General features: G+C 41.0%; 2 protein-coding genes across 5 annotated transcripts in view; both read right to left on the bottom strand.

The window, feature by feature from the left end:
• crebbpa (CREB binding protein a) overlaps nt 1-7,664 on the bottom strand; it is a 38,174-nt gene extending 30,510 nt beyond the window's left edge. For 3 of the 4 annotated variants that reach the window (XM_069166602.1, XM_069166603.1, XM_069166604.1), the window contains exon 1: nt 6,651-7,664. In XM_069166602.1, coding sequence (XP_069022703.1) covers nt 6,651-6,738 — 88 coding nt within the window. In that variant the 5' untranslated portion in view covers nt 6,739-7,664. The remainder of the gene's footprint in view (nt 1-6,650) is intronic. The other variant, XM_069166605.1, reaches the window with a different exon arrangement.
• A 932-nt stretch (nt 7,665-8,596) lies between these two features.
• adcy9 (adenylate cyclase 9) overlaps nt 8,597-27,399 on the bottom strand; it is a 34,575-nt gene continuing 15,772 nt past the window's right edge. The window contains exons 3-12 of the mRNA XM_069167440.1: nt 22,970-23,169; nt 22,439-22,546; nt 21,987-22,261; nt 21,139-21,241; nt 19,749-19,966; nt 18,926-19,085; nt 16,455-16,597; nt 16,055-16,084; nt 14,500-14,776; nt 8,597-14,064 (exon numbers count right to left, since the gene is read on the bottom strand). Of these exons, the coding sequence (XP_069023541.1) occupies nt 13,036-14,064; nt 14,500-14,776; nt 16,055-16,084; nt 16,455-16,597; nt 18,926-19,085; nt 19,749-19,966; nt 21,139-21,241; nt 21,987-22,261; nt 22,439-22,546; nt 22,970-23,169 (2,543 nt within the window). The 3' untranslated portion in view covers nt 8,597-13,035. The remainder of the gene's footprint in view (nt 14,065-14,499; nt 14,777-16,054; nt 16,085-16,454; nt 16,598-18,925; nt 19,086-19,748; nt 19,967-21,138; nt 21,242-21,986; nt 22,262-22,438; nt 22,547-22,969; nt 23,170-27,399) is intronic.

Below are 27,399 nucleotides of genomic sequence, written 5' to 3'. Positions count from 1 at the left end.
TGAAAATCTGGGTGTCCGGGGGAGGGGATGGTGGGGGAGGGGGGGGGGGCACTGACGTGGCTAAAGCCGACACACGGAGCAGAACTAAGAGGTAAGGTACAAATCAAACAGTCACTGAGGGTTTTGGTGCACATCTGGCTTTAGTAACGACACAAAGACGTGTAGTTGCTATCAGTTTTCCTCGATCTATCAAAATACAGCAGTTCGGAATCTGCAATAACACATTTGCACACATGGAAAAAAAATGTAATATCAAAGCCTCTTGATAAAAAACCTGCGCATAAAACCAATGGCTTTTTGGGGGGATTGAGGGGAAAGAGGAGCCGAGGGACCCCGCAGGGTGCCAGATGGCCTCTATAGCCAGATGGGGGTCGGGGGGAGCAATGTTTGTTCTGCCACGACAACATATATATATATATATATATATATATATATATATATATATATATTTTTTTTTTTTTTTTTTTTTTAAAGAACCTCCTTTTGCAGAACAAAGTTAACAGACACTGCGAGCATAAACAACACGTTCAACAAAACACAGAAGATGATGCAACATAGTCTGAACTGAATTCACACAGGAGGTGGTCTGTTTGATGTTGAACTTCTCAAAAATGAAACCCATCACACAATTCTTCTATTTTAGTGGTTGCCGGCTGCGGTTTCTTTTCTTCAGTGTGTTTGAGTGGCACAACTTAAGCGCGTGTGGACAGCTGACGTTAGCGTCGGGACTTAATTTTATGATTTTGTCATCATAGGAAATAGTCATTTACAGCCGGTGATGGTTCTATCCACCGCTGCCCCACCGGGTCCTTTAATCCCAAATGTAACGGGCCAGAACGATAAAGGGGCGGGAAGGTTTACTGATCGATCGCTGCACACACGTGCCGCCGCTGTCATGTGTGATGAGCATTGTGATTTATGATCATGAATGTTGTGACTGTCATTTTTCTTTAAGGGTTGTCCAACTCCTACTTCTTGCAGACCACACAAACAACACAAACTCAATGAAGAACATGTGCCACATGAAGAAAAAACTAAAATATTTAACAGTGGAATGTCTGGCTGTGGCTAAAACATTTAATATTGTTAAGATTTGTTTTAATCTTGATAATGATCATTGTCAAAATATACATGTAATGCCTTTAATATAGAGACAAACAGATTGACACAACACAATGTAAACATACCTCGTTTTTTCTTGAGAAAACTCCCCAAGAAACATTTTATTCTCAAACTCAAGGGATACTTTCAGTTTAGGATCGAATCATTAATAAATCAAATAAAACTAAGCTATGAATGGTTGGAAACTATCCTTTATTTTGAAATCAATAATATCATCCTCTACTCAGCCAGCACAAGTCTGCCAACCATAACAAGACGACACCAACAATGCTTTTAAATAATCACAGACAAGCATGACTGTGACCAAATATGTTATATTAGAATAAATAAATGAAGTTGCCACTTCATGTGTGAACATACGCCTCGAAAAAGCTGTGATGGTTCCAACTAATTGGAACACGTCTTTAACTAATGTGATTAACTACACCTGATAGGGGACACATGTCAACTTAAAGTCAACTGACTTTATACATCCACTAAAAATAACCAGTGCAATGATTAATTACAAGCAACGACAAGAATGGTAAAAAAAAATAAATGTTGGGAGTGATCGTGGAGAAAAAGTCAATTATTATTTGTTTTTAATCTATTAACATGAACAACACTAGAAATGAAATCGAGTATAAGGACAGAAAGAGAGTGATACGTTGGGAACCTTAAACTCAATGAGTAAGACAGCCGGGATTCAATTTGCAAAAACACACACGGCAAGGCAGCAGCTTTGGAATATGCGTGTTTTAATCGGATGTTTCTAAATTCAGCTGACATGAACCTGAGATTAGAAAGTGTCACAAGAACTTTGGCACCAAATCGACACCAAAACTCTGAAATTGTCGCAGGACTCATTTTTCTGTAATACCGACAATACGTTTGACCGTTTCCAGTTCCTGAACTACACTTTCAAGAAGAATTCTACCAAGTCCTTTATTAAGGAAAAGAAAATTACAATACCGTGCAAATCTGTCATTTTTGTCCCGGCGAGAGATTTACTTACCGAAGTCAAACTAAGTGATTTTATCTGCCTACGCTGTTGTAGAGCCATCAAGGATTTGTGTGGTAAAAACACTGTGGCTCACTGATGCTGATAAGATTTACAACGACATAAACGCAGCACGAGTTATAAAATCAATTTGTATTAGTGCGGATGTAGTCTGGGTATCGAAGTTTCGCAACGGATGACAAACAATGTTTTGAGACAGACACGGTGTCGAAGCAAGTTTAATACACAGCTTGAGTGTTACTGGTACAGCAACAAGTCTGCTGCATGGAAGAAGAAGAAGAAAGAAAAAAACAGACCCAGAGTGGAGGCATTTTGACAATATTTTGTGTTCGAGTCATCGAGTATACTCGATGTATCGCGGTTTATTCTACGTGGGATGTATTAAAAGACTATATCGCTAACATTGAGTACAAATTAAGCCTCCGCCGCCGGCACGAGAAACGCCCCGACTTCACGCTTCTCTCGCTCCATCCGGCTGTGTGCCTCGGTCTCTCTCACACACACACACACACACACACACACACACACACACACACACACACACACACACACACAATCAGTGTTTCCCATACATGATTTATTTGGGGAGCCGTTTCAGCATTGTTATTTTTTTTTTAATTGATTTGTCCGAGAGGACTGCGCCATGATCTTTGTTGGAACCTCTGAGCGAGCGGAGGAGGAACGGCTGTCGGTCCGTAACACACACACACACACACACACACACACACACACACACACACACACACACACACACACACAGAGAGACCCGCCTGCTCTGACGGACAGCGGCGGCGAGAATAAACACACAAAAGTGCGGTCGCTTTTAACTACAGTGGATGTTAACAGTCATTTTGCATGAAAGGGCTGCAAGACCAGCAATCTGTGGAGAAATCCAGAAAGTTCGTCCCACAGATGTTTAAGTTTCCCAACAAACTCGAAGTTCATATGCCGGCACTAAAGTATGAAAGCTGCCTGCAGCCACACACAGAGTCGACTGAATAAGAACACGGGTTAACAATGAAAATCCACCATTAAGCGGCTGATAGTTTATGGGCGCGTTCGATGAACTCGGCCCTGAAACGGTCAGAGCTGGTCATCTGAACTGTCGGTCAGAAAGTCACAGTTTCAGTTTCATATCACTCAGAGCCGGGCCGGTTCATTCATGCAGTGAATGAATGAGTGGGGGTGCAGGTAAACTACTGCTTCGTAAAAATACTGTCAAAGAAAAAGTCCCATTTAAAATAATGCTGCTGCACTCGGCTATTAAGAATGTTGATTTATATACAGTTCATGTTGTGGTGTTTTTTTCTCTTAAAAAAAACTAAAGAACCAATTGGATTTCCATTTCCATTAAATATTTAATCAATAGGCAGAAAAGGATTGATACTATTTATTTTTTTTAAACACCAATAAATATACAATAATGGTTGAATGCAGACATATGTTGCAGGGACGACCAGAATCATCATACATCTGATATTTTAATACATCTAAGGCTTAAATCAAGCATTTCTCAAGTGCTTTAGAGAATATGTCAAAATATTGCGATATAGCCTTAAAATATTATTAAATATTAAAATATTTTATTTTTAAGCCGTATCACCCAGCCCTGTGGTAAACTTTAACATTTCAATTAATATTTTCAAAGGGCGACGGCTGGCATGTGTTGTAGCAATGCTCCACACACCCACGGTTCACAAACACTAGCATGATCTCGTTTAGGCAATCGTAGCAATAGCTCACTGCATTGAGAGTATATATATAGTAAAGCCTGGAGGAGGGAACATCAAAGCTTGGGGCTTTTTTTCTTTTTCTTGCGATGATGTAAGTGAACTTGTATCTACCAATGGAATCATAAACTTTGACTCTGATGAGATGCCAAAAAGGTATAAAAAAAAAAAAAAGAAAGAAAAAAGTCAGCTTGTCGAAACTGTGGACCGACAGCTCTGCTGGCTAAAACACTCCTTTCACCACAGCTGTTGAATGAAGCCACGACTGGATGTCTAAACACTTTTTTTATCTTCATTTTGAACAAATATAATTTGTATTGACGTCATGTTAGTGACTGCGGTTTCCCCAGACCTTTAATTTTTCTTCCAGATTATTTTTTTTTCCCCACATTTTTGGAAAAGCCATTTGTGAAAAGGCTGTGGAATGAAGCCACGACTGGATGTCTAAACACTTTTTTTTTTAATCTTCATTTTGAACACCTTTTGGATACCTTTTGGTATTCACACCACCATACGAGAACAAAAAAATTGAAGTGTTAAGTCTCTGTGATTTCAGTCCATTTTAATATCAAACACATTGAGCGATGCAGATTTCACAGATCAGTGTACTACGGGTTTATTATACCTTTATTTTTCTCTGCTAATAAATTTGGATCCAGAAGTATTTCCCGGGACTGTAAATCAGTTCCAACAGTGTCTTGTAGGCCTGTTGGCCTACAGGAGATGTCTGCTAGCTAATCTTGCATATCTTGCTGCCACTAAAGAAATAAATTCCTAACAAACTTCTTTACCTCAATAATAAACAAGACAGTCATGGCAAGTAGCAAAAAAAACCCCCAAAAAAATGGTGTCGCGGACTATAATCCAATGTGACGGTGAAAGGAAATGCGCAATTTACTATTAAAACCCGCAGCGTAATTTCAGCTTTAGAATTGCTCAAATAATGCCGACTTTCTTTTATTAGTGGGATATCAATTTAAATATAAATATAAAAAAATGTTAAATACCTCATTGGGACCAAACTGACAAGGATATCATATCGTGATTTCATTCAGTCTGAGCTGCATGTGGTGGCCGGTTGATTGATCCATACAACGTGAACGAGTTTCTGGCCGTGCAGGTAGGCCAGTTAAAATGTGTGGAGATGTCACGTCGTGCACATTATTGTTGTAAAGGCTAAAACTAACGAGCATGATATCGCAAACAATTACCAGAGTTCTGCAGAAACACCCCCAGATGGAGTCGTGGAAGATTTGTACAGGGAGACATAAAACTGACTTTTCGGAGAGTCATCGGTTGGATTGCAATGAGCATTGAATCTTGAGGGAGGTCTTACTCCGAATCGATCATCAGGTACCAAACTACTTAGGTGAATAAAACCCTATAGCGACGCAGTTTACAACTCTCACCGCACTGCTAATGTCCTCAATTAAAAACATCACACTTTATTGTTATCTCTTCGTCCCTCCCAAACGGTTTACTCTAAATTATATGTCACATATAAGGTGCATAACTCTGCGTAACTTGTTCAAGTCTTTTTTTTTTTTTTGTATCTTGGAACTGTATTATTTCTGAAACAGCAGTCCCAAAATGGTAATTGTTTTATAATCAGGATTTTTCTTGGTCCAAGGCCAAAATTCATGTCTCATATCATACCTCCTTATAAACTAAAACTCATGTGATTTGAGATGCAAGACAGACAAAAATGTAAAAAAATTTTTGCTGTATGATCAAAGGTGGCTTTGGGTCTGTATGCTTGCTTATGGGTGCTGTGGCCAAGGAGATGACCGAGTTTCTGTTAATTAATGTTATAGTTGGTAGATGAACTGTGCATTAGTGTCAAACTGTCTTTTTTTTTTTCTCTCTCTCTCCTTGTCTCTTAACAGGTAACTACCACTTTAAATACCACACTACACAGACCTCAACACAGTACAGAAAATTAAATCCTTCTTCAAATACTGCGTGGATACATCATGTGCTACAGGATGCCCTGAAGTGACATCTGACTTCAGAACAAGGTGAGATTTTTGGAACAAACTTTGCATTATTATCTGAACGTACCAGGTAAACTAATCACAGACATCACCGCGTTTCCAACATTTCGTCATCGCCTGCTGTTAATGCATTTTGCCTGACAACAATCGTGGACACCAGTCTGCTATTCATTCAACCTGATGGGGTGAATTATTCCACACGTGAAAACTTTCAAATGTAAGGTTTCAGAGCCATATGCGCATGAGGGAAAAGCTCTTTGCCAACACATGCGTGAACTAAGTTGCCGTTGGGGGGCACAGTTTACTATAAGTAGGTAAGCGTACAGAAACAGCATTGCAGGAAAATCAAAATCTCATTCAGGCACAAAAAAAAAACTGTTCCAATTTTCTGATGAAACTTCAGAGGCATCGCTTTCCGCTTTGATCGTGCGGTCGCTTACTTAAACAGGCTGCAGGTTGTAGTGCTGCTAAATTTACACTGCGTTGTACCTCACGGAGGGAAGGGTTTGCTGCAGGACTGTAATAAGACTGCATTAGCACAAGGTAATAAACTTAGCATTTGCGTGTGCAGGGGTTTAGGGGGCAGTCACAAACCAACGAATCCAACAACACTGCAGTGAAGCCACAGCAACTACAACCAACACGCAGCGAAGTACATCAAACTGCCTGCGCGGGTGGCCGGAGGATGTATTAACCAACAGCACAAGGGAGAGAGAGAGATAGGGGTGAGGGGGGGGGGGGGGCAATGTTGAGTGTAAATGTGACCGATGTAGGTGTTTACATGTGCAGCGTTGAGGCCTTTACCTTGTGCATCTGACGCTGACAGGGCAGGTGAATTCAGCTTCGGCCGCTTTGAGCTGGGAGGTCCGACGTCCAGCAGGTTTTCAGCCATAACTGTTTTCTCGCCTTGGCCGTTTCGCTCAAGTTGACAATTACGATTACCTTCCGACGGGGAAGCGGTTCTATCAGCCCAAAACCTCCCCGGTTAGCACATCGGCAAGCTGGGCAGCCCGCTTAACGTGAGCTAACTGGCTAATAGCTAGCTAATTGCCCGCTACCAGCTAAGTTAACTGTTAGCTTACTCCTCGCCGTGAGAGTCCCCAAGTCTTTCAAAAGAGATGCAATAGCGCCCCGCTTCGCCACCGCCATTCACCCCATGATAATCCAACACCCAACACCCACATTATCGTCGTTAAATGACCCAAAATAAAATATCCGCCATGTAAAAAAAAATCGAGTTTCAAAACGACAATCCGGATAAATTAGGAGGATTGCTGCAATCCGAGGGAGAAGTCGTAATTTCTAGACGTTCAAAGTACCCATTTTGCGTGACGTCAAATTTCTTCATGCAAAAAAAAAAAAAAAAAAAAAATCGCGCGAAGCTCCACGAAAATGCACAATTGCATAAAAATGCAGTATTTTTTTTTTTTTTTTTTTTTTTTTTTTTTGCAAAAAAAAACCTTTTCGAAAGTCACGAGCTGGTCTCCGCTCTGCCCACCGTAAACAATGCTGCTCCCGAACAGGGGCGCTGAATCGCCGCACACTCCGAAGGGGAAATCAGATCTACGGAGCGTTTCTGCCCGACGACCGCCGATCCGATTCCGTTTTTTTCGCGATAAATGTCTCCGAGACGACGTTACGATTTCGTTTTCCGCAGAAGGACGTTGTCGTAGCGCGGTAAGGATGCTCGATTTCCACGTAAAACCCAGTGTTGGACCGAAATCCTAATTCCGAGCCACGACAAGATGGCGGCTGTTGATTCCTTCGATACAAAAAAGTTTTTTTTTTCTTTTCCAGATCGGCTGTGGAGGGGGAGGGGCCGCGCAATCACGCCCTACGTGAAAACTCCGCCCCTGACAACCGCTGGGGGCGCTGCAGCACCGCCGGAGACACACGCAGGCAATTTACAAGCCGTTAATTTTACAACCACACCAGTTAAAATTTATATGAACTATTATATATATATATATATATAAAAAATATATATATATTGATATTAAAGTATTGAATGTTATGTTAAATATTTCAACATATTTTTTATTTTTTTTTATTTTAGTATTACTCGGTTCGATATTAAATTCAGTACAGCTTTGTCACACAACTAGTACAATTCCACAATAGCTGTAAGCTTATCATTCTTTTAATGTAAATAGCACAAAAAGTTTGAAAAAGAAAATTCTTTATAAATTCATAATATAATTATATAATAATATTCATAACTTACATCCATGTGACTGTATGCTCCAGGCTAATAATGCATTTAATTATGTTTTATTTATTTTAAATGATAGGATTTTCTGCATCACAAAAGTATGGCAGTTTATGCTTTGCAGATGGAAATACAAATGTTCCTTTCATTTAATAGCAAGTCTTTGATTGTGTGCTTTTATTGTTCTGACTTTGCTTATTAATGAGTACAGATGTCAAAAATGAATTATTAAAATTATTTAGATTTTAGTAGTGAATATATTTCATAAATTACACTGTCATTGGCCCAATTTCAGTCATCAGCTGGCTGATGATAAAAACCTTGACGGTGCTGAGAGTTTTGTGACCTTGTGGATATCAGTAATCATAAAATCAAAAAATTGGTCACCTTGTGATGTAGCCTGTTTCCAGACCCGAGTTGTTGACCACAGCAATGAAAAATACACAAAACAAAATGGCAATATAGTCTGACTATCAGAGAGCATGTGCTTAAAATATATGGCTTAAAATCTTTACTTTATACTTCACAGTACGCTCAACAGTTTTCTGCTTGGAGATTTATTTCTCTCATACTGAAAAAAAGAGGAATAAAATCATATAATTCACACGAATAGACACACATTAAATCAATCTGATAATAGGTGTCTCTTTTTCATTGTTTTCTGACAAAATCTGACACATGCACATGTATAAAAAAAAAAATCATATGTGACAAAATAACTGCATATGTACAAACACTGAGTGCTTTGTGCAAATGTGTACAGATTACGATCATGTGTTGATAAATGATACATGGGTAATGTGCACAAAACATACATAATACATCTCATTCATGAACATAGAACAAATACACTTGAAATCAAACAATGCTGTCTAAGTTTTGTCCCAGTGTAATTAAGAACACATACGGGTTGAATTTACCAGCAAATCATAATGAAAAGACGTGGAGCGGTCACTTTTTAAGTGAGTGATTAGGTAATGATTTTAAACAAGTGCTGACACTGTATGCCTTTATTTTACTGTCACAAAGCAGAATCAACCAGAAGGGATCGCTGGATGCCTTTAACGTAACCTCATTGAACTCTGCTGATTTTTTTTTTTTCTTTAAACTGGAGCACAACCTTCTTAGGACACGTTCCTTCTGCCAAAACTAAAACCAATCCTCTCACACACACATCATCTATCAATACACAGTCAGAGAAGGACAAAACCAAAGCAAACGAGCAAAGCTTAGCGATTTGAATTTCTTGCATGTGAGGAACAAATGCTCAACGTGGATTCAGAAAGAATGACACTGAAATAAAGTAAAAGGGTGATGCTATAGTGCGGAAACAAAACAAAACAAAAATGTAGGGTGTCTCGCAAAGAGGAACGCTGCTCACATGCAAACAGGATCACACACAAAGAGCCAGCAGCGTTCACTTGAATATTTTATTTTTTGCATGTGTAAAGATGTGCGCTACTGGACAGGTGGTGTGCCCATCAACCTGTGAAGTCCTACTGACACCTCAGATCTACTGTGGGTAGTTTTGGTTGCTGCTGTGCATTGCAGGGCTGCAGCCTCAAAATCACAGATCATCGAACAACATAAGGCAGGACGGTAATCTGGAAAATGTAGAGGGTGGGGGGGAGGGACTTTCCTTCACAATCGATGCCTGATATTCCCATCTGCTCCACGCACTTTGTCTGCTATTGGTTCACAAACATGAGCATGCCGAGAACAAGCAGCAGAATAGCACACCAAATGAGAAAATATCTTAAAAGCAATGATTTGTGCCAACAAAGCGAACATAACTACCTCCGCGTCTCAATCTACACCGACCACCTCTGGACAAACTTCTTTGAATTTTCTGGGTATTTTTGCTACTAGGGTTACAGTATATTATCTCATAAAAATAATCACAGTACACACACGCTGATTGAACATATTCCACATTGAAAAGGCACTGGTTGTGTGTGTTTGGAGTGCACAACGTCGGAGGTGGCTACATAAATAAAGATGGTTCCTTCTTTTTCATGGCGTTTCTGAATCTGTACATTGTCAAAGAAGAGATGCTTTCACCCAAATTCTACAAAAATGTGGCGGTAATAAATGTTTGCGGGATCGATATACAGATTTCAAACTTCAGGCCGTTTCTTTTTTCCATTTCAAACAATAAATCTACAGACGAGGCAGCGGCAACAAAAAAGAGCTCAACAGCGGCCAAGCTGACGGATTTTCCTTTTGCATCTTTTCCGTGTTATTGATTTGGAGGGAAACTTTACATATCTCACACAAACGCACAAAAGTACGAGAGAGAAACAAGTGCTAAACAAGTGCTTTCAGGAGAAGATATGAAGCATGAGGTGATTTAGGAACAAAGAGAGCTACAGAGCCAGCGATTGGATGGGAGCACCACCACACTGTTCCAGACGACTGCTTAATGTCAGAATGAAAGAACTGGAAAGGAGCAAAAAAAATTAAAATAAAGATGGAATTTGTCAAAAAAAAAAATTAAAATAAGAAATTGCAGGAAAACCTGCACAACGAGCATATTTTTCCTCAAACATACAATCATAATCTATACTCATTGTGACAACAGCATGATAAAAAAAAAAAACTTTCTGAAAACCAAAATACAAAAAAACAAAAATAGTCATACTTTTAGGCACCACAAAACAATCAGCTAGTTTAGGTTGCACTGCACCTAGAAATCACTCAATTAAAGTGGCACAATTATATAGATACAGTAGAGGGCCCCCTCTGCGAAGAGGCTGACAGGATCAAAGTTAAAAGTCCCAACCTTTCAACAGCAAAATCACACAGCTAAAGGCAGACAGCACGGAACCGTTGAAGAACTCTAAAGCGATGGACTGACCAAATGTTCCTTTTTCTCTTGCGGCAATGAAGGCAACGTCACAAAATCTGAGTCTGAGGTTTTACACGCCATGCTGTCGAAATTGCTGTTGAAGCCAACAGCACGTGGTCCAACCCATCATCTACCAGGAACTACACAGTGATTGTCCCTCACAGTCCCACTTAAAGTTACACTCCACCCGAAATCGTTTGAGTATGAAACTCTCACCCCACTGCAGCCTTGAAAGGAAAAGTCTGGTGACATTCTGTATTTGTCTTATTGTGTCCAATGAGAAGACGACAACCAGCAATTAACCCATCTATGGCCTTTATATCTAAAGCTTGATGTAACTTAATCTTTGGAGCTTCATTGTGGCCCAAAAATTATTAAAAAGACATCATCATGCCGCACGTTTCACTGATTCACATGTTCGTTCTGCCATGAATGCTCACTAATGTACCAACTCCCCAGCAAATGCTCTATTTACTCCTGTTTGAGTAATATTTGATTGGGGCATTGTGCTGGCCTATGGGTTAAGGTGCAACCATTAAAGGTTTGTGTATTGCCTATATTGGATGTCACTTCCCATCTCTGTCTCTGCTTGTGGAGTCATTACTCTACTCTGCTCTAAGGGGGAAACAAAGACATAAAAAGCCCCACAAAAATTACAAAAAAACAAGGAACACAGCTGTTTTCAGAAGTTATCGTGCCTTTTTTTTTTTTTTTTTTTTTTTTTCAAATGATATATTTATGAGCTGTTTGGATTTAAAATTAATTAGACTGTGGCTGAGTGCCATGACAAGGTAGGTCACTATCACACTGTTGGTTTTGGTCTTTTCATTTTATTAATTTGTTTATATAAAATATTGCTAGGTAAACAAACAGGGTTGTTACTTTGTTTTGTAAGCAGCACAGTGCCTCTCAGTTTACCCAATAGGAGCACTCCAATGGAGTGGTTCTGACAAATGAAAAGGCAGACTTCGTTATGCAAGACTGCAGCTGAAGAAAAACACTTAGTGGAAATATGACTGAAGCTACTGAGCACACAGTTGGACAGCAGCAGAGAAGTGATCATGCGACATCAGTTCTTCCTTGTGTTCCCGTTAGGATCAAACACATAACTTTTTTTTGTAGCCATCTTTCAGGTCTACAGGAGGTGAGCCTTACATACCAAACAGACAGATCTCAGTATCACATTAAGAACATTTAAAGTTCCTTCTGGCTTTTATGATGGTCTCACTTTAAAAAAACAAAAAAAACAAACACCTTTCATCCATTTTTGTTATTCCCTTATGTGATTATAGTTTGTGCTTTTGATTGTAAGGACTCAGTTTCACCTTTCTTAAAAGCTATTTAACGACAATATCTACCAAATACAAGTGGTCGAAAAAGAAAAAAAAAAACACTGTGCAAGACCTGTGCTTAAAAATGTGCATTTAGCTGCTAAACTAAAAATCTATGCAGCCTTATTTGTAGCATGTCTCCTTTAGAGTGAGACTCTGGCACAAATGAATACTGTATTAAGCCCTCATGTCAAAGCAGAATACATAAATTAACACTGCTTCATGTGATTCCCTCATTCTTCCCATAGTTTCCTGCTCAGCCCATCATGCTGCACTGGCACTTATATAGAATCTGAAATTATTTTCCCTTACGTAAGGTCAAGAGTTTGATCAAGTTCAAAAATATTGATATGGCACAACAATAATGATTTAAGAAAAAGAAATACTTGCATTTCAAAATAAAAGCATGGAGTAAGAAACCACAGCATGTTCCGTAGTCTACGATTGTTAAAACTTGTTCAGTATTCATATTTGTTTGTTCACTGTTCTAGTCCTGAAGGCACTTAATCACAAGAATTAATAAGAAAAAAATAACAGAACAACACCAACAAACCTTCCCTTCCCCTTTCAGCCTTTTCTCTTTCATAAACTTCTGTGCTCAACACAGGTCTAACCCACCCCAGCACTCAGGCAGCACTCCCATGAAAGATGTCATTAGCCATTTTACAGCCACTGCAGCCACCGTTTGTGTTGAAGTGACCAGTTCCCTCTTCAAGACACTGGCCTGAAGGAAAGGACATGCTGCCCACATCTGTCCGTGGAGAGGCAGCCGCTGGGGAACAGAGGACAGGAGAGGAGGGATCAGAGACGAGCATAGAACTCCTCGTTGAGTTTCGTTAGCTCATTGGCCGCCTCCTTTTCGTCCTCCTCCTCATGCAGTGCGAGAGGAGCGGGCGGCTTCTCAGAGGGCACTTGTGCAGCACTGGGCTCGGGGCCTAGTTCAGAACAGGGAGGGGTGTGAATGTCTGTGGCGGGATGCTTCCCGGCGAGGTGTGCAGCGTCCCTATATCCTTCCTCCCTCTCTTCTGTGGACTCAGCTGAGATGGGCCCCGCTCCTGGAAGCCTGACAGCGCTTTGGGGTTGAGGAGAGAGTGTGGAAAGAGAGGAGGGAGGAAGAGCCACTGCCTGGGCAACAGATCCTGAAGCCTTGTTGGCAGGTAACGCCCCAGATGAGGGCTGGACTCTGCCGCCCAGGTCCATTTGATCCTGGCGTATACTTTCCCCACTTTTGGGGGAGAGAAAGGTCCTCATTTGACCTTTGCCCTTAACATTCACTGTACCTCTATAGTCAAACTCTAAGCCCATGGCGTTGAGCACAGCGTGGCTTTCCTCGCTCACCTGCACCCGACACTCCACACCGGTGGAGTCCATGCGACTGGCAATGTTGACTGTGTCTCCCCAGATGTCATAGAGCAGCTTGGTGGTGCCGATCACCCCCGCCGTCAGGGGCCCGTGGTTAAACCCAATACGCAGCTTGAACCCGAAGCCGAGCAAATTCTTGTTGAAATCATCCAGGACGCCCATCATCTCGAGGGCGAAGTTGAAAAGTGCCCTCAGGTGAGCGTGCGGAGAATCGTCTTCATTCTCAGCCATCTGTCGCACGTTCAGGCCCGACGCTGCCATGTAGGTGGCGCCGATTGTCTTGATTTTTTCCACGCTTTTGAATTCAGGTTCGCGAAGGAGTTCGTCAAAGTCTCCGATTAACTCGTTCAGCACGCGGTAGCACTCTTTTCCTCCCTCATAGCTCTCTTCATAGAACTCACTGAAGTTGACAATGCTGGCAAAGATCACACCCACACTGTCGTGGTTCTTGGAGTAACTCTGAGTCACCTGAAACAACAATGAGAGAAGATGGACATATTACAATAAGCTCATATTAAGAGGGAAATATGTTCAAATATTGTGACCACTTGTGTAAATACACAAGATTCAGAGAGTATTCACATCATCCTTTCACTTTGCACATTTTATTATATTGTAAATTTAATTTTAATTGGATAAATTTGTCATTTCTTTTCAAAATATTTGTAAATTTACTGAAAATCAAAAACAGAAATAACTGAAGCAAGAAACTGAAAGAGTTGTTTCTTATTTTTCTTCATCATAACTAAATGGTAATGCAGAGTGATGTCCCATTTAATAAAGACTAATACTGGGGAGGCTATCTTTTAATTTAAATACATTACACAACAAGAAAAAAGTCTATTTACTTAATTATTCAAATAAACTTAATTAAGTCTGATATGTTTAAACAGCATCAAAAACCTTGAGCTGGTCAGCGACATGGATGGGGATGATGTTGCCCAGTAACCACTCAGCCTGGTCTCTCAACGTCTGGATGTTGGAGCGGTGCTTGTCAGCCTCCACGTTGCCATGGTAATGGAGACGGTAGCTGACCTCGAACTCACGGTTGAGGAACCAGACCAGGAGAAGGAGCAAGAAGAAGGCCAGGATGGCCTCTGGGACCAAAAGATCAAAAAGTCGCTGGGGAGGGGCGGCGGCGGATTCTGAAGCACCGTCACTCGATGTGGAGATGTTCAGTCTGAGAGAGGAAATAGAGGCAGAATAAGACACCTTCATAAAGTGTAAAAAAAAACCATTGCAATTCTAGACCCAATTTGTTGAGAGTAATCTTAACGACATAACCACATGGTGGAAAATTTCCATCCCAATGTCTGGAGAGTGTGATTCTAGACTTTTACCCTGTTCAGATGTATCTTAGAGCCGGTCGTTATGCTTCCACTGGCCTCAATAAATCACACACAATCATTAGGTGACTGCCCAGCTACAATTACATGCCCATGTGTCTAGCTTCCACTGAAAACAACATGTTTATCCTGTGTCTCTGGGGTTGTTGTCGACATTCAGGGAAATGTGGGAAATTAAACAGAGAAAGTAGTTGAGCGATGACATTATAATGTTTCACCCACCAAAAAACTCTTGGTATGCAGACTACTACTTCAGATCCATTTCAAAGCTAAATTGTTTGTGTTCATTTTCATGTTCTTCATTTACAAGAAGTATAAGAAAATACAGTTTTTTATGTCAGTTCAATTTCTTATCTGAAGATGTACTATAAACTAGACACTGTAATGAAAATATAACCTTAGCCGAATCATTTTAGCATTCGTAATTAGCACAATAATACATATAAGCAAACTGAATGTAAAGACCAGTTCAGACCAAAGATTAGCGATGCAGGGAAAAGTTGCAGCCGTGTGAACCAGGTCGTCTCAGCTCAGGTCTTCTAGCTGAAACTTTGACAACAACTTCCTGATGTATAATTTTCTATCATTTAACTAGTTGTGTTCTGTGGAACACACACTATTAATTATTGGTGTGCTAACTGTGTCATAGTTTCCAGGTACTGAAGCTGTGGCCTCACTGATCGCTCACCAAGTCCGTTTCAGTTTGGTTTTTGAATTCATGTGATACAATTAAAATAAAACATCTCACTGTATCTACTGACAGCTGTCGCATTCTGAAAGCCATGAGAAAGAACTAGAAGAAAGACACTCTGCTATAGTCTCCTTCTCCTCACTTATGTGCTCGATTAAGGCTTTAGTTGTGTCTTGAATACAAAATTCACGCCAGCACGGGCTGTGTGAGTCATTTCCACCGCTAGCACCACTTAGCAGCCATTACTGCTGCAGCACACAGGGAGAGACGGATGGGGGAATAAAGAGCAGGAAGGCGTGAGAACGACTAAAAGCCAGTAAGAGCTGTAGTTATGAAAAATATAAGCGAGAGCTGTCGCTCCTCTTGACCCTTCAAATGTCAGTTATCGATCAAACCCCTCTGTTTCCACGGAAACACTCACCCATGAACTGGCAAGCTGTTATTACCAGAGCTGAAAAAGACAGGAGTGGTGTCAGTAAGGAGAAAGGGGCCGGTCCCATATATGCACACAGACACACACAATACACACATGATATATAGAGTATAATACAATACAGATCAAATCTTTTTCACCACCGCAGGAGCAGACAGAGGTATGTAGTACGGAACCAAGTTACTTAAAAATCAACTTTAAAGTATACATCTGAAAGAATTGGTTGGAATAGTAGTTATAAATCTATATATGGAGCCTAAAAAAAAAAATCACTTGCGTGCTGCTTATAAATTACGACTATGGCCGACATGGATTATTTTTGACACTTGAGAATCGTACATTTGCATTTGGTATTTGTGTGTACGTGCAGATAAGTGCTCAACTGTACCTGTGCAAGGGACTGTACAGCAGCAGCAGCAGAGCGACCCCTGTCGCTGTGGCAAGAACTGAACGCATCCAAAAACTCAGCTGACAGAAGTTGCAATAGTGGATGATGGCCAGGATGGTGGCACAGCACAGGAACATGGTCACCTGTAGGACAAAAAGCCTGTCAATCAAGTGACTTAAAGACAACAATAAACAGGGCTCTCTGTGTGGGTTACTGAAGCTTTCTCATCTCGAAAATAATTGTATTAATCAAAAACAACAATATAAATGTCCTTCATGTGTCCAGTTGTGACTTCTGCTGGATAAAAAAAACTTGATAAGCACAAGCAACTGTACTTCTGAGCATCAAGTTGTTTTGTGAGAAAAGGAAGTTATATCTGAGTGTCTTCTTCCACCTGCGCAATTCTGTCAAAATGAGGAACATCGTCTCTCAGAGAAATACTGAAAAACTAGTCCATGTGTTACCCTCAGGCTGGACTATAGTAATTCATTTTCATTAAGAGTACCGAAACAACTCTCAAAAATCTTCCAGTTGATCCAAAACGTTGCAGCAGGAGTACTAACGGGATTAAGCAAGAGAGATCATATTTCATTAAGAGAAATCTTATTTGGCATCCTGGAAAAAGGAAGAATACAATTCAAAATCCTTCTCCTTACATAGAACTTACATAATGACCAAGCTCCATCATATCTTTAAGACTTCACAGTACCATATTTTCCGTGCAGACTAACTTGTGCTTCCTAGAGTTTCTAAAAGTAAAATCCGGCTCCTCTCCAGTGGAACCAGTTCCCAGTTCAGGTTCAGTGGGCAGACACCTTCTCTACTTTTAAGATCAGCTTAAAACTTTTCTTTTCGATACACCTCTGAGTTGGTTTCTTCCTGTTAAATGGGAGTTTTTCCTCCCTGCTGTCATCAAAATAGGAGTTTACAATCTTTCAGTATTGTCACAATGTAGATGCAAAAACATTGAGCAAATTTTTGAATGAATCTAAAAAGGTTCTCCAATGTAATGGAGTGAAATGAACTTCAGAGGACAACACAGTTGTAGTGGCCATAGCTTGACCTACATTTTTTTAACATTGGGCACTTATGGATAAGCAACATAGAATTAACAAGCGAGGGTGACATAGCGCTAACATTAAAAGTCAAGTTATTTCAGTTGTTTCTTGTGTGTTTGTTTAGTTTTTTTCTTGCTAACTGATTGAAATTCTTTATTTCATTAGTGATAATATCACAGATCACTATGTACTATGTATGCAACATAAAGCAAACATAAAGAGCAATTTTATAACATCAGAAAAGGTAAAATGGTCCAAAACATCCTGATATTGCCTCTCAGAAATATACAGCGCTCCATTCATGCAAACAGACAGCAGTAGTAATTTAAGGACATTCACAGGTTGTTAATGATTACATTGACAGGATAACATCATTTTTTTTCCTGTCATCCTTCCATGCTCTCCCTCTCTGCCTGTCATGCCCCCCTCCCCTTCCCCCCCCCCCCCAACCCACCCCTCCCCCCAGCACTGTTATTGGGTCTTAATATCATCAAAGGCATTACAGTCCAGAAAAGTGCATGTCTAATTAACAACTCTTCCCGAGGCTACCGCTTTGATCTGCATGCCCGAAGAAATGGAGGGAGCAGAGGGATGAGACAGAGCAGGGTGGGAGGGAAATGGATAGAAAAATGAAAAGGGTGTTGAAAAGCAAGATATCATAACACCACACATCTTGCGAGCAGCCGCTGGCTCAAAGCTGGAAGTCTGGAGTCAGACTTACACAGAGCGCGAGATGGCCTTGACTCAAAACTGCACAAAAAAGCAGCAAAGTATGGTCGTTCTCAATCTCCACACATGCATGACTCGGAGTAGAAGAAATGTCAACATTTCTAGTGCCAAGGTCCACAGGCAAAGACTCCTCAAGCTACAGTTCCTATCAGGGCTACAGCCAGCTAATGAATCAGAGCAACATAGGCAAACCGGCCGACCCGTCTCTGCTTACATTGGCGTAGAGATATCAGTGAGGGCAAACCAATAAAGCTTGGAAATCACAAGTACAACCACTACCGCAGTCAGTAGCAGCCTCTGTATCAGCAGAGGTACAGTAAATGCACTGAGAAAGCATGAGCAGGAGTTAAATCAGTTGCAGTACAAACACCAATAGTGCCAATGATGGCAGCTTTAGTGGTGGCGCTGTCAGCAACTGTAGCAGCAATCTAAAGTGACATCTATAGAGCGGTAAGTGTTTGCACTTTTACTTGAAACCTGTCTTTGTGCCCACTTAAGATAGGGTTACAAAATATGTCAAATGTGTTGAGGCTGTGATTCAGCAAATGTTAGATATTTTTAGAATCTGTAATGATTAGCTCTGGATTTTATTCAGCTTTCTGCTGAGATGAAGACATGCTTTATGATCAACTGTAATCAAATGTTCTGTCTCTCAATCTGCACACCCAGATGCACTTTATTTACCTGGAGGGGCAGATGGACGCAGCAAGTGAGGTGGGACAGGACAGAGATGGCCGGGAGGGAGACCAACACGGCCCCGATCACGTGGCGAGAGACCCAGCCGGACACCACCAGGAGCAGGGAATGAGTGCAGTTCATCACCTCCTCCAAATAGAAGGCCATACTGCAAGAGGAGAGGAGAGGAAGAGGGGAGAGGGAGAGATAAAAAAAAAATATACAACTAAATCAAAATCACTACGTTAAAAAAATCTTATTTTCTCTTCTTCGGTTTCTCTTTTCTGTCCTCTCTCTTCTCAGCCAGGAAAAAAACTGCAGAAGACTCATTAGTGCACAATTAAGATTCATTATTAAAACACAACAATGGTGTCCAAGTAGAAGATGAAGATTTATTGCCCATTTATGCCTGGCAATAAATGAATATGAATTCATCTTTAAAGATTCTCCATGCACACTCACAAACCAAAGCTCAAATCTAATAAAACACATCTTCAGCTCTTTGAGTTCTGGAAAATCCAAGCAGCAGGTTTTAAAATTTTTAGAATTACACCTGTTATTAGTATGTCATTGCAGCAGTTTCTGAGCCAGTGCTGGTGTTTGACTAAATTAAATGGACACAAGTCAGTCAGATCTGACCAGGGAAATTAATCCATTGTGGCTTTTGGAGTCCAATAAAACAATATAAAATAATGTCTGCTGGTTTCAGTGGAGAGTTTTACACGGTGGTCTATCAGACTGAGGCCCATGAGATATAGACTTTAATTCTAAAACAATGGCAGCGTGTACGCACACAAAATCACACACAGTCCATCTGTCTACACTTCATTACCGTATGGAGAGCACAAGCGAGGCCAGCTCCAGGAGACCGGCCAGGGGAGCCAGGGCCACGGCAGCGGGGGCTGGAGAGCCAACGGTGGCTGGGCTCACCAGAGGTGGAAGGAAACAGGCCAGCGTCAGGGCCAGGAAGACAAAACAGCTCAGGAAAACATCCAGAAAGGAGCTGAAGGTGGAACTCGCAAATGTCTGCACCTGAACCTGGTTCTTCACCTGGAGGGAAGACAAATGTGAAACTGAGTGGTTTGCTCCCATAATTCCCACTCTGATCTTAAAACTAGACATACACGGATGTTTTATCCTCACGCTTCTCTCAGGGCTGAATGAATGTATTCAACAACTGAAAACAAATCCCCCAAAAGTTTCACTTCTGTTCCACTTTTTTTAGACATTTAGCTATATCTATTGGTGTGTTACAGCAGTTTGTTTGTGGTCTGTCTTGTCTCACACTCTGGTTTAAAGTCAAAACAAGTAAGCAAACAAAAGAAAAAAACAGTAGTTATCAATGTTATTACAGTAAACTTCTACGATGATAAGAGAATGAAACATGTTTTATCTTAGTTTCAGAAAACATAAATGAGTATTTTCATCCTAAAAGAATCAGAACCACTGGGATAATAAGTATATACAAGTGTAATGGTTATGTGAGGGTGAGAAAATTACAGTTAATATCCATTCACTATAAGCCTTGTTTTACTACTTTTACTGTGGGAAAAGTACAGACTGTGGTTTTATAATTCATATTGTAAATATTTGTATAATAAATAAATATTCACAACCATGTACAAACTCTGACAATCACTGCAGAGATTTTGCATGAAATGAACGTTCAGTGTTTTGTAGCTCTGTAGTGACACTGTTTTAACAGCAGGGGGCTACAAGACTGTGAGGTCAACGCAGGCCATCTGGAACCAGTCCTGAGTGTGTCAGAGTGTGTGGCATAAAATTTCAGAAACATTGGGGGGGTAAAAGGAAAAGTTACAACAATCTCATCCCTTCAAAAGCACATGCACACACAGATATATAACATGCGCTGTCCCCAGATACAAGAGATGAAATATAACATGAATGTTCGTCACTGCCCTTTTTGGTAAGTTTTTACACCTGAGATTTAGCTGTGGTTTTTTTTTACTATCTACATACTAGACAAACATCCTCAGTGGGGTTTAAAAAAAAAAAAAAGAAAGAAAAGAAAAAGCCTCTAAAGTCACATTTCACCAGTCTTCTCTTTTTGCCAGGAATTGATTTCAGGTTAGCATAAAGTAAGGCAGCGATGAGGGTTATCACAGTCACAGGTCGGGTATGAAAAAAGTCAACACAAAGTTCTTATTGGTAGGTCAATATAGAAGAAAAGGGTGCACATGTGTTTGTGTGTGTGTTTGTACCTCCTCCTTGTAGCTGCTGCGATAGGCCTTTTCCAGAGGTTTCTCCAGAAAGTTAAGGCTGATCTTGTTGATGGGTGGCTTGAAAAAGTAGTCGTTCATCAGACTGGAGGGGCGTAGGGAAACAAGGGGTAAAAAAAAAAAAAAAAAAAAAAAAAAAAAAAAAGTAAGAATGGGCCAAAAGGTGAATTAAAATATCAGAAAAAAAAAACATTCTCTGAAATGTAAAAAACTACTAGAAATTTCTAAGAGTTACTTTTGGATCGATATTAGATTACAGTAAATTCCCCTTTGGAACGATCTATTAGGGCAGATGTGAACACAACACTCGTACACGTGGCTTTCAGTGATGCGTTGTGGTTGAGTTATTTTTTTATGTGTGTGACAAAAAAACTGAACCAATGAGAAAATGCAACAAGCAAACGAAGTTGTACACTGATTCAGACCAGAGCAAACAAACAATAAGTCTGAAAACTTCTATACTGTAGATATCTACATATGAGTAATCAAGTTATCATACAAAAATAAGTGCAGCAATTTATCTATTTCTAAGAGCATCTGTATGACTTTCTACATGTGTGTTCCTGTCTGTGCCACCCATCACTAGGTTTAGATGTGCTCCAGCTCTGTGATGCCAAAAATGATAAGTGCCTGATGAAAGTGATTAGATGGATGGAAACACACACCCTGAGTACAAAGGTTAAATCATAAAATAGATGCTTACTGATTTAGAAAATTATAAAAACATGACATGTTACTCACAACTCACTCTGTCAACCAATCATGCAAAATCAGTCGTTCCCGAGTGACATAACCAGTTCATAAATTCCACCTTTAACGTCTTTGCTCACCTGTCCTCCCTGATAACATCCACAAAGTGGGCGTCGCTCTTCTGTCTGAAGTTCTTGGCACGCAGTTGGATGAGGGCGGAGTGATCCATGCCTGTACCTGCTGCCCCCACGCCTCCGGCCATCCCCAGACTGGTGCCCGTTCCCGTGCTCGTGCTGGTCTTCTTTTCTTTCTCCTGGAGCATGTCACAGAGCGAATTCTGGCTGGCCCGCACCGGGTCCTCCAGCGGGGGACTCAGGAGACCGTTGGCTGCCCTGGGGCTGTGACCTGGGATGAACTGGACGGAGGAGACACAAGTTGACGAAGGAGATGGAGATGGTGAGAGGGAAAAGCGAAGGGCGCGAGGATTGAAAGTCACGGGTGGTGATTGTGGAGTAGTTTGAAGTGCCACATCCTTAAAGGGGTGCTTGACAAGTGCACTGGCGTCGTCGTTGGTCGTGCGTGTGTGCTGTACCTTGGCACTGCTGGTTTTGTACTCTTCCTGGCAGCCGTTCAGCACAGCCACATCATCGCCCTGCTCTGCCACCGGAGACAAGACCACACTGTGGAACACACAGGGAGGCTGGAGGGAGAAAAGGACAGCAGGGGGGGGGAGAGGCTGACAAATTAAAACATGCCATAGAGAGGCAGTTTGTGCTATAACAACATCCCATTATACAGTGCATGACTGATTGAGCAGTTATGTGTTGACAGGTTAAAGGACAAGCTGCAGTCAAATGCAATCTCTCATTACGTTTCCTATAATTAAGACCCAGAAAAAGCTGAGTTTCCCTCCATCTATGACTGACTGCGGAGAAGTAGCAGAACATTTGAACGATAGGTTACAAAAACTATTTTCTTCAGCAAACTTTTTGCACCAGAAAGTACAAAAGTTTAGTACTTTACTTTAAGTGTCAGTCATGCTAAGCGCACGAAGAGTGAATGCTAATGTGAGTTGTGGTTTTAGCGACACAGAAAGTGCAAACTAACGCAACAGTCGTCTTACCCCAGTCCTGTCCGGTGTTTGGTGGGGCAGCATGGGCTCCGCAGCCTGCGCCCCTCCAGGGATGAGGTCTGGTGTGCAGGCCTGGGGACAGGATGACAGGTTCACCCCGACAAAATCCCCACCTGGTAGTCCAACCTGAGAACAGCCACACTGCACATCATGATCCGGCTTCCTCCCGGAGATCAAGTAGGTCTCCATCCCTGAAACAAAAACAGAACATTTCCTCTGTTTTTAGCACTTCAGTGTTGTGACTTTCGCTTTCACTTTTCTCGGTTGGACTTGACAGGAAAATAAAAAAAGGAGTGAAATGTAGCACACAAAACAGACTTCAGCATTTTGTCGTCATTCATCAAATGAGTGGCAAATAATAGTGAGATGTTCATAAAACACATCATTCTTGACAGTGACAGCACCAACACACGAGGACGATACCCCAGAATTTGTAAATATCAGTCATCGGAGCTCAAACAAAGCTAACTTTCTCCCATATCTATATTCGATGTTAAACTCCCAAAGACCCTGATGCTCACTGGACTCCTGCTTCATGTCACCCGGCAACAGCAAACGTTTTAACCGTTCTGTATCCACCGTTTGCCACGGGATAGATCTTACATAAGTTTATCACTCGCAGGTGAACTACACAGGTAAAACAGAGTCGGTTTGAATCTGAGCATCACTGATGAACATGTTAAATGGGAACCACTAAATAACTGCGTTTATTTAGTCAGATGGTTGTTAGAGGAAAGGTCTAGAGGAAGACTTGGACTCTCGGGTTTGTAGCTGATTTGCCACTAAACTGAATAAATACAGAAAATACAGAGAAATATGTCGCCTTTCCTAATGTTTTTTTGTTTTTTTTCCAAAACCTGCACATATAAACAGTGTGTAAGCTCATGTAGATACAAACAGGAGCAGCACAGACGCACCCACATTTCCCAGATCAGCACAACATCGAATACCGACCTTCAGCGGCATTTAGTGAGAAAACTCTCCTCGTGTGAAAATAGTGGTCAGTTGCAGAGATTCACTCATCAGCCAATCATCACTGCGGTGTTGTTGATGCACACAGGCTGACGAGCAGACAGTAATGCAATACTACGTGTTTCACCAACTATGTTTGCACATCAGCCCAGGGCTCTGGCCTGTTCACACTGCTGTAGAGCCAAAGAGGCAATACACAAACAGTGGATTAGAGAGGTGGCCCGTAGCCAGCCGCTATCAGCCTGTCCAAACACACAGTGACCTGGCTAGCCGGCCTCATTCTTCAAACAGCTAACGATGCTAACCTTGTTAGCATGGAGACGACTGGAGGAGCAACTGTGGGCCACGAAGAGATCTGGCTGGGGAGGATTATCGGCCTCAAACTGACTGAAAATTTTACATTTCATAGTTGTGAAGCCAGTTTTTAATTTCAGTGTTTTCGTAGGAATTCCAGTGCAGCTCCTTCCTGCATCAGTGATCTTTCAAGCATGTGACATAAGGGCTTCTTGGCAAGTTTACTGTGTTAATGCAACACCTATTAGTCAAGTTTTTTTGTAATTTCAAATTTACCTTAAAGCTCAAAGAATATTTTGGAAACCTAAACATGGAAAGAGGTCACAACTTATCCCTTTATAAAATGCAACTTCCTTTAATTCAGTTCCATTTTATGAACGGTAGTGTCCATTAAAGCTACCCACACTGGAATTGTTTAACTATTTGCTAAATGATCAAATGACGGAGTGTGCTCAATGTGCGGAACAAAACCGAATTTAATATCAAAAAGACATTAAATAAGCAGGAAAGGGGAACAATATGAGACACTTATACAGGCTGACACTGTACAAGTGTGACTGATGAGCCCCGACCTATATGTGAAAGCATGCGCATCAGTAACTTGCTACTCCTTCTTCTTCTACTCTCCAATCTTTACACTTTTGAGTGAGTCTGTGTAATACAAATCTAATGTGACAATAGAGCGACTACTTCAATAAAACACGAGATACAAATAGACAGCTGCAGTAGTACAACCGCTACCGTCACCAAGGTTTCAATCTCGGTAAAAACCTGTCCAGCTTTTCCAACCTGCTACTCATAACGACTGTCAAAAGGGAACCTTAAATAAGGTTAAATGACAATCTGCTTTAAACATATCAAATTGCATCACATTACTGACAGAACTAAAGTCGATATCTATGATTTGGAGTGTGATTGTTCCACGAACGCAGTTTAATTTGCCGTGAGCTGCAAACACAATAAAAGACACTTAAGTCCAAGTCGATCACTGAGGTGAAAAGGCATGGGGTTGTTTTCTTTGAATGAATTTTGTGGTTTTCTTTTTTGTCTGTAAATGCCAGAAAATACAAGCCAGAGACATATAAGTGGATGATGGCACTTATTTTGTGATCTGCCTTCTTACTGCGGCATGCTGACAAGTCAAAGACACAAACAGAGATGAGATAGCGGAAACAGGCAGCGGCAAACGGCACAGAGATGGTAAAGGAGAGGGTGAGACCCAGAGTACTCCGAAGGCCATCGAGTTGTGGCACGCCGCCCATAACCTTACCTAACACGCATTCCTTGTCTACTTCCATTTCAGCTTTCTAACTTTATCAACAGCCTGCCTGAAACTCTAAAACAAACCTTGAATTGTGAGTGTGTTTAGAGGCCTGACATAACAGACGGTGAGAAGTTGTAGTTTTCCGACAGTAAGTACACAGGAAGTTAGTGTGTGTGTGTGTGTGTGTGTGTGTGTGTGTGTGTGTGTGTGTGTGTCTGTGTGTCTGTCTGTCTGTCTGTCTGTCTGTGTGAGTCTAAAGGTATGACTGCTTTCCAGATTCAGTACATTACCGCGTCTTTTGTATTTGACCAAGCTTTACGGTATAACAAAGCTAATCCCTTTATGTCTCTGTGTGTGTATGTGTGTGTGTGTGTGTGTGTGTGTGTGTATTGATCTTCTCCAGGCTCAGTGAGTGCCGCACTCGGGGAAAGAAACTGACACCAGCACTCTAAAGTCTCGATGCTCAGCTCAGTGGGCTTTATTGATTTATTCAGGCCAGCTGGCGGGAGCAGATAGGGTTCAGCTGGGGACACCGACTATTACAACAACACACACACACACACACACACACACACACACACACACACATGCATACATACATACACATACAGAGACACCACACTGTATGCATGAACAAGCAGCCATATACACACGAGCAGACTGGAGAACTTGCCAAACCTAAACTTTGTGAGAACACGAGCAAAACGAGGAAATTACTGACTTCAAGTTTGCGCTTGTAAGTCTTGTTTGCCATTTAATTTTTCCAGAGTGAAAGCATCTTCACTTTTGTTTATTAATAGACTTTTTATACTTTTTACATGTTTTGCTGGGAGAGAAACTTCAATCGTATGATACACTAAAAACTCCTAACAAAAACCTTTTAATGATAAAAAAAAAAAAAAAACACTTCTATTAGTATTATGTCTTCTATGACAACAGTTGTTGTTTAGAATGCACATTTACTGAAATTAGGATCAAAAATATATCGATATTATTGCAATGTCATTATATGAGACTGAAATTAAAGAGAAGTGATGTCATTTCCTCCACTTACCAGACTGTTCTTTTGTTATATTATTTGCTTTTATCTTTAGTCATTCGAATCACAGTACTGATGAATGTATATTAAATATGCCATCGTGTAAATGTTTAGGATTCAAATCATGAAACAGCAGATCTGTGTTAGAGGGCGTCACTGAAATACATGAAGTAACACATGATTGCCTGATAAAAAAAAATTTTAAAACTCACAATACATCTCACAACACATCTCATAATTTTCTAGACCAGTTTCTTTTATAAGGTAAATGAAGTTTAAGAACATCAACCAAAATCCTCGTCCCTATAAAGCCTTCTAAAGTCCAGGTTAAACCTAAACTTGCATTGAACCCAGGTTGGAAGCAGGGCGGCAATAAATGAGTGTGAAACAGGTGAGTCAAACACGTGAGGTCCCAGCAGGCTGTAATACAGACACGCGTTCCATATATACATGTGCAACAAGACATTGCAAACCCTCATTTCACAGTGAAGGAGGAATGAGAAACAAAGCTCAGCGTAGCCGACACTAACTTGGGCTTTAACTCGCACTTTAATGCTGGACACATTTGCTCATCACATCTGTGACAACTATAAAGGTGGTGACTGATTCTGAAGTGCCACATTTGACCTCCACATCTGGGAATCCAGTAGATTTAATGTGTGCTATTCAGTACAATGAGCTCAGTCTATAATCTAAATCCAAAACCCTGCAGGTGTCCGATTGGGTTGGCGACTGTGAAGGCCACAGGAAAGGATAAATATAATTTTCCTACTGACCAAACGACTCTGTGAGCCCTTGTCTCCTGTGTGAAAGCATCAGATTAAGTTGCTGTACCGAGACTCATTTGTTTAG

Source organism: Embiotoca jacksoni, unplaced genomic scaffold (genome assembly GCF_022577435.1).
Source record: "Embiotoca jacksoni isolate LCO1_2020_lvr unplaced genomic scaffold, fEmbJac1.0.p SCAF_4, whole genome shotgun sequence".
Taxonomy (NCBI): Eukaryota; Metazoa; Chordata; class Actinopteri; family Embiotocidae; genus Embiotoca; species Embiotoca jacksoni.
Note: the sequence above shows the minus strand (reverse complement) of the source record. Positions and strands in the feature narration are given on the sequence as shown.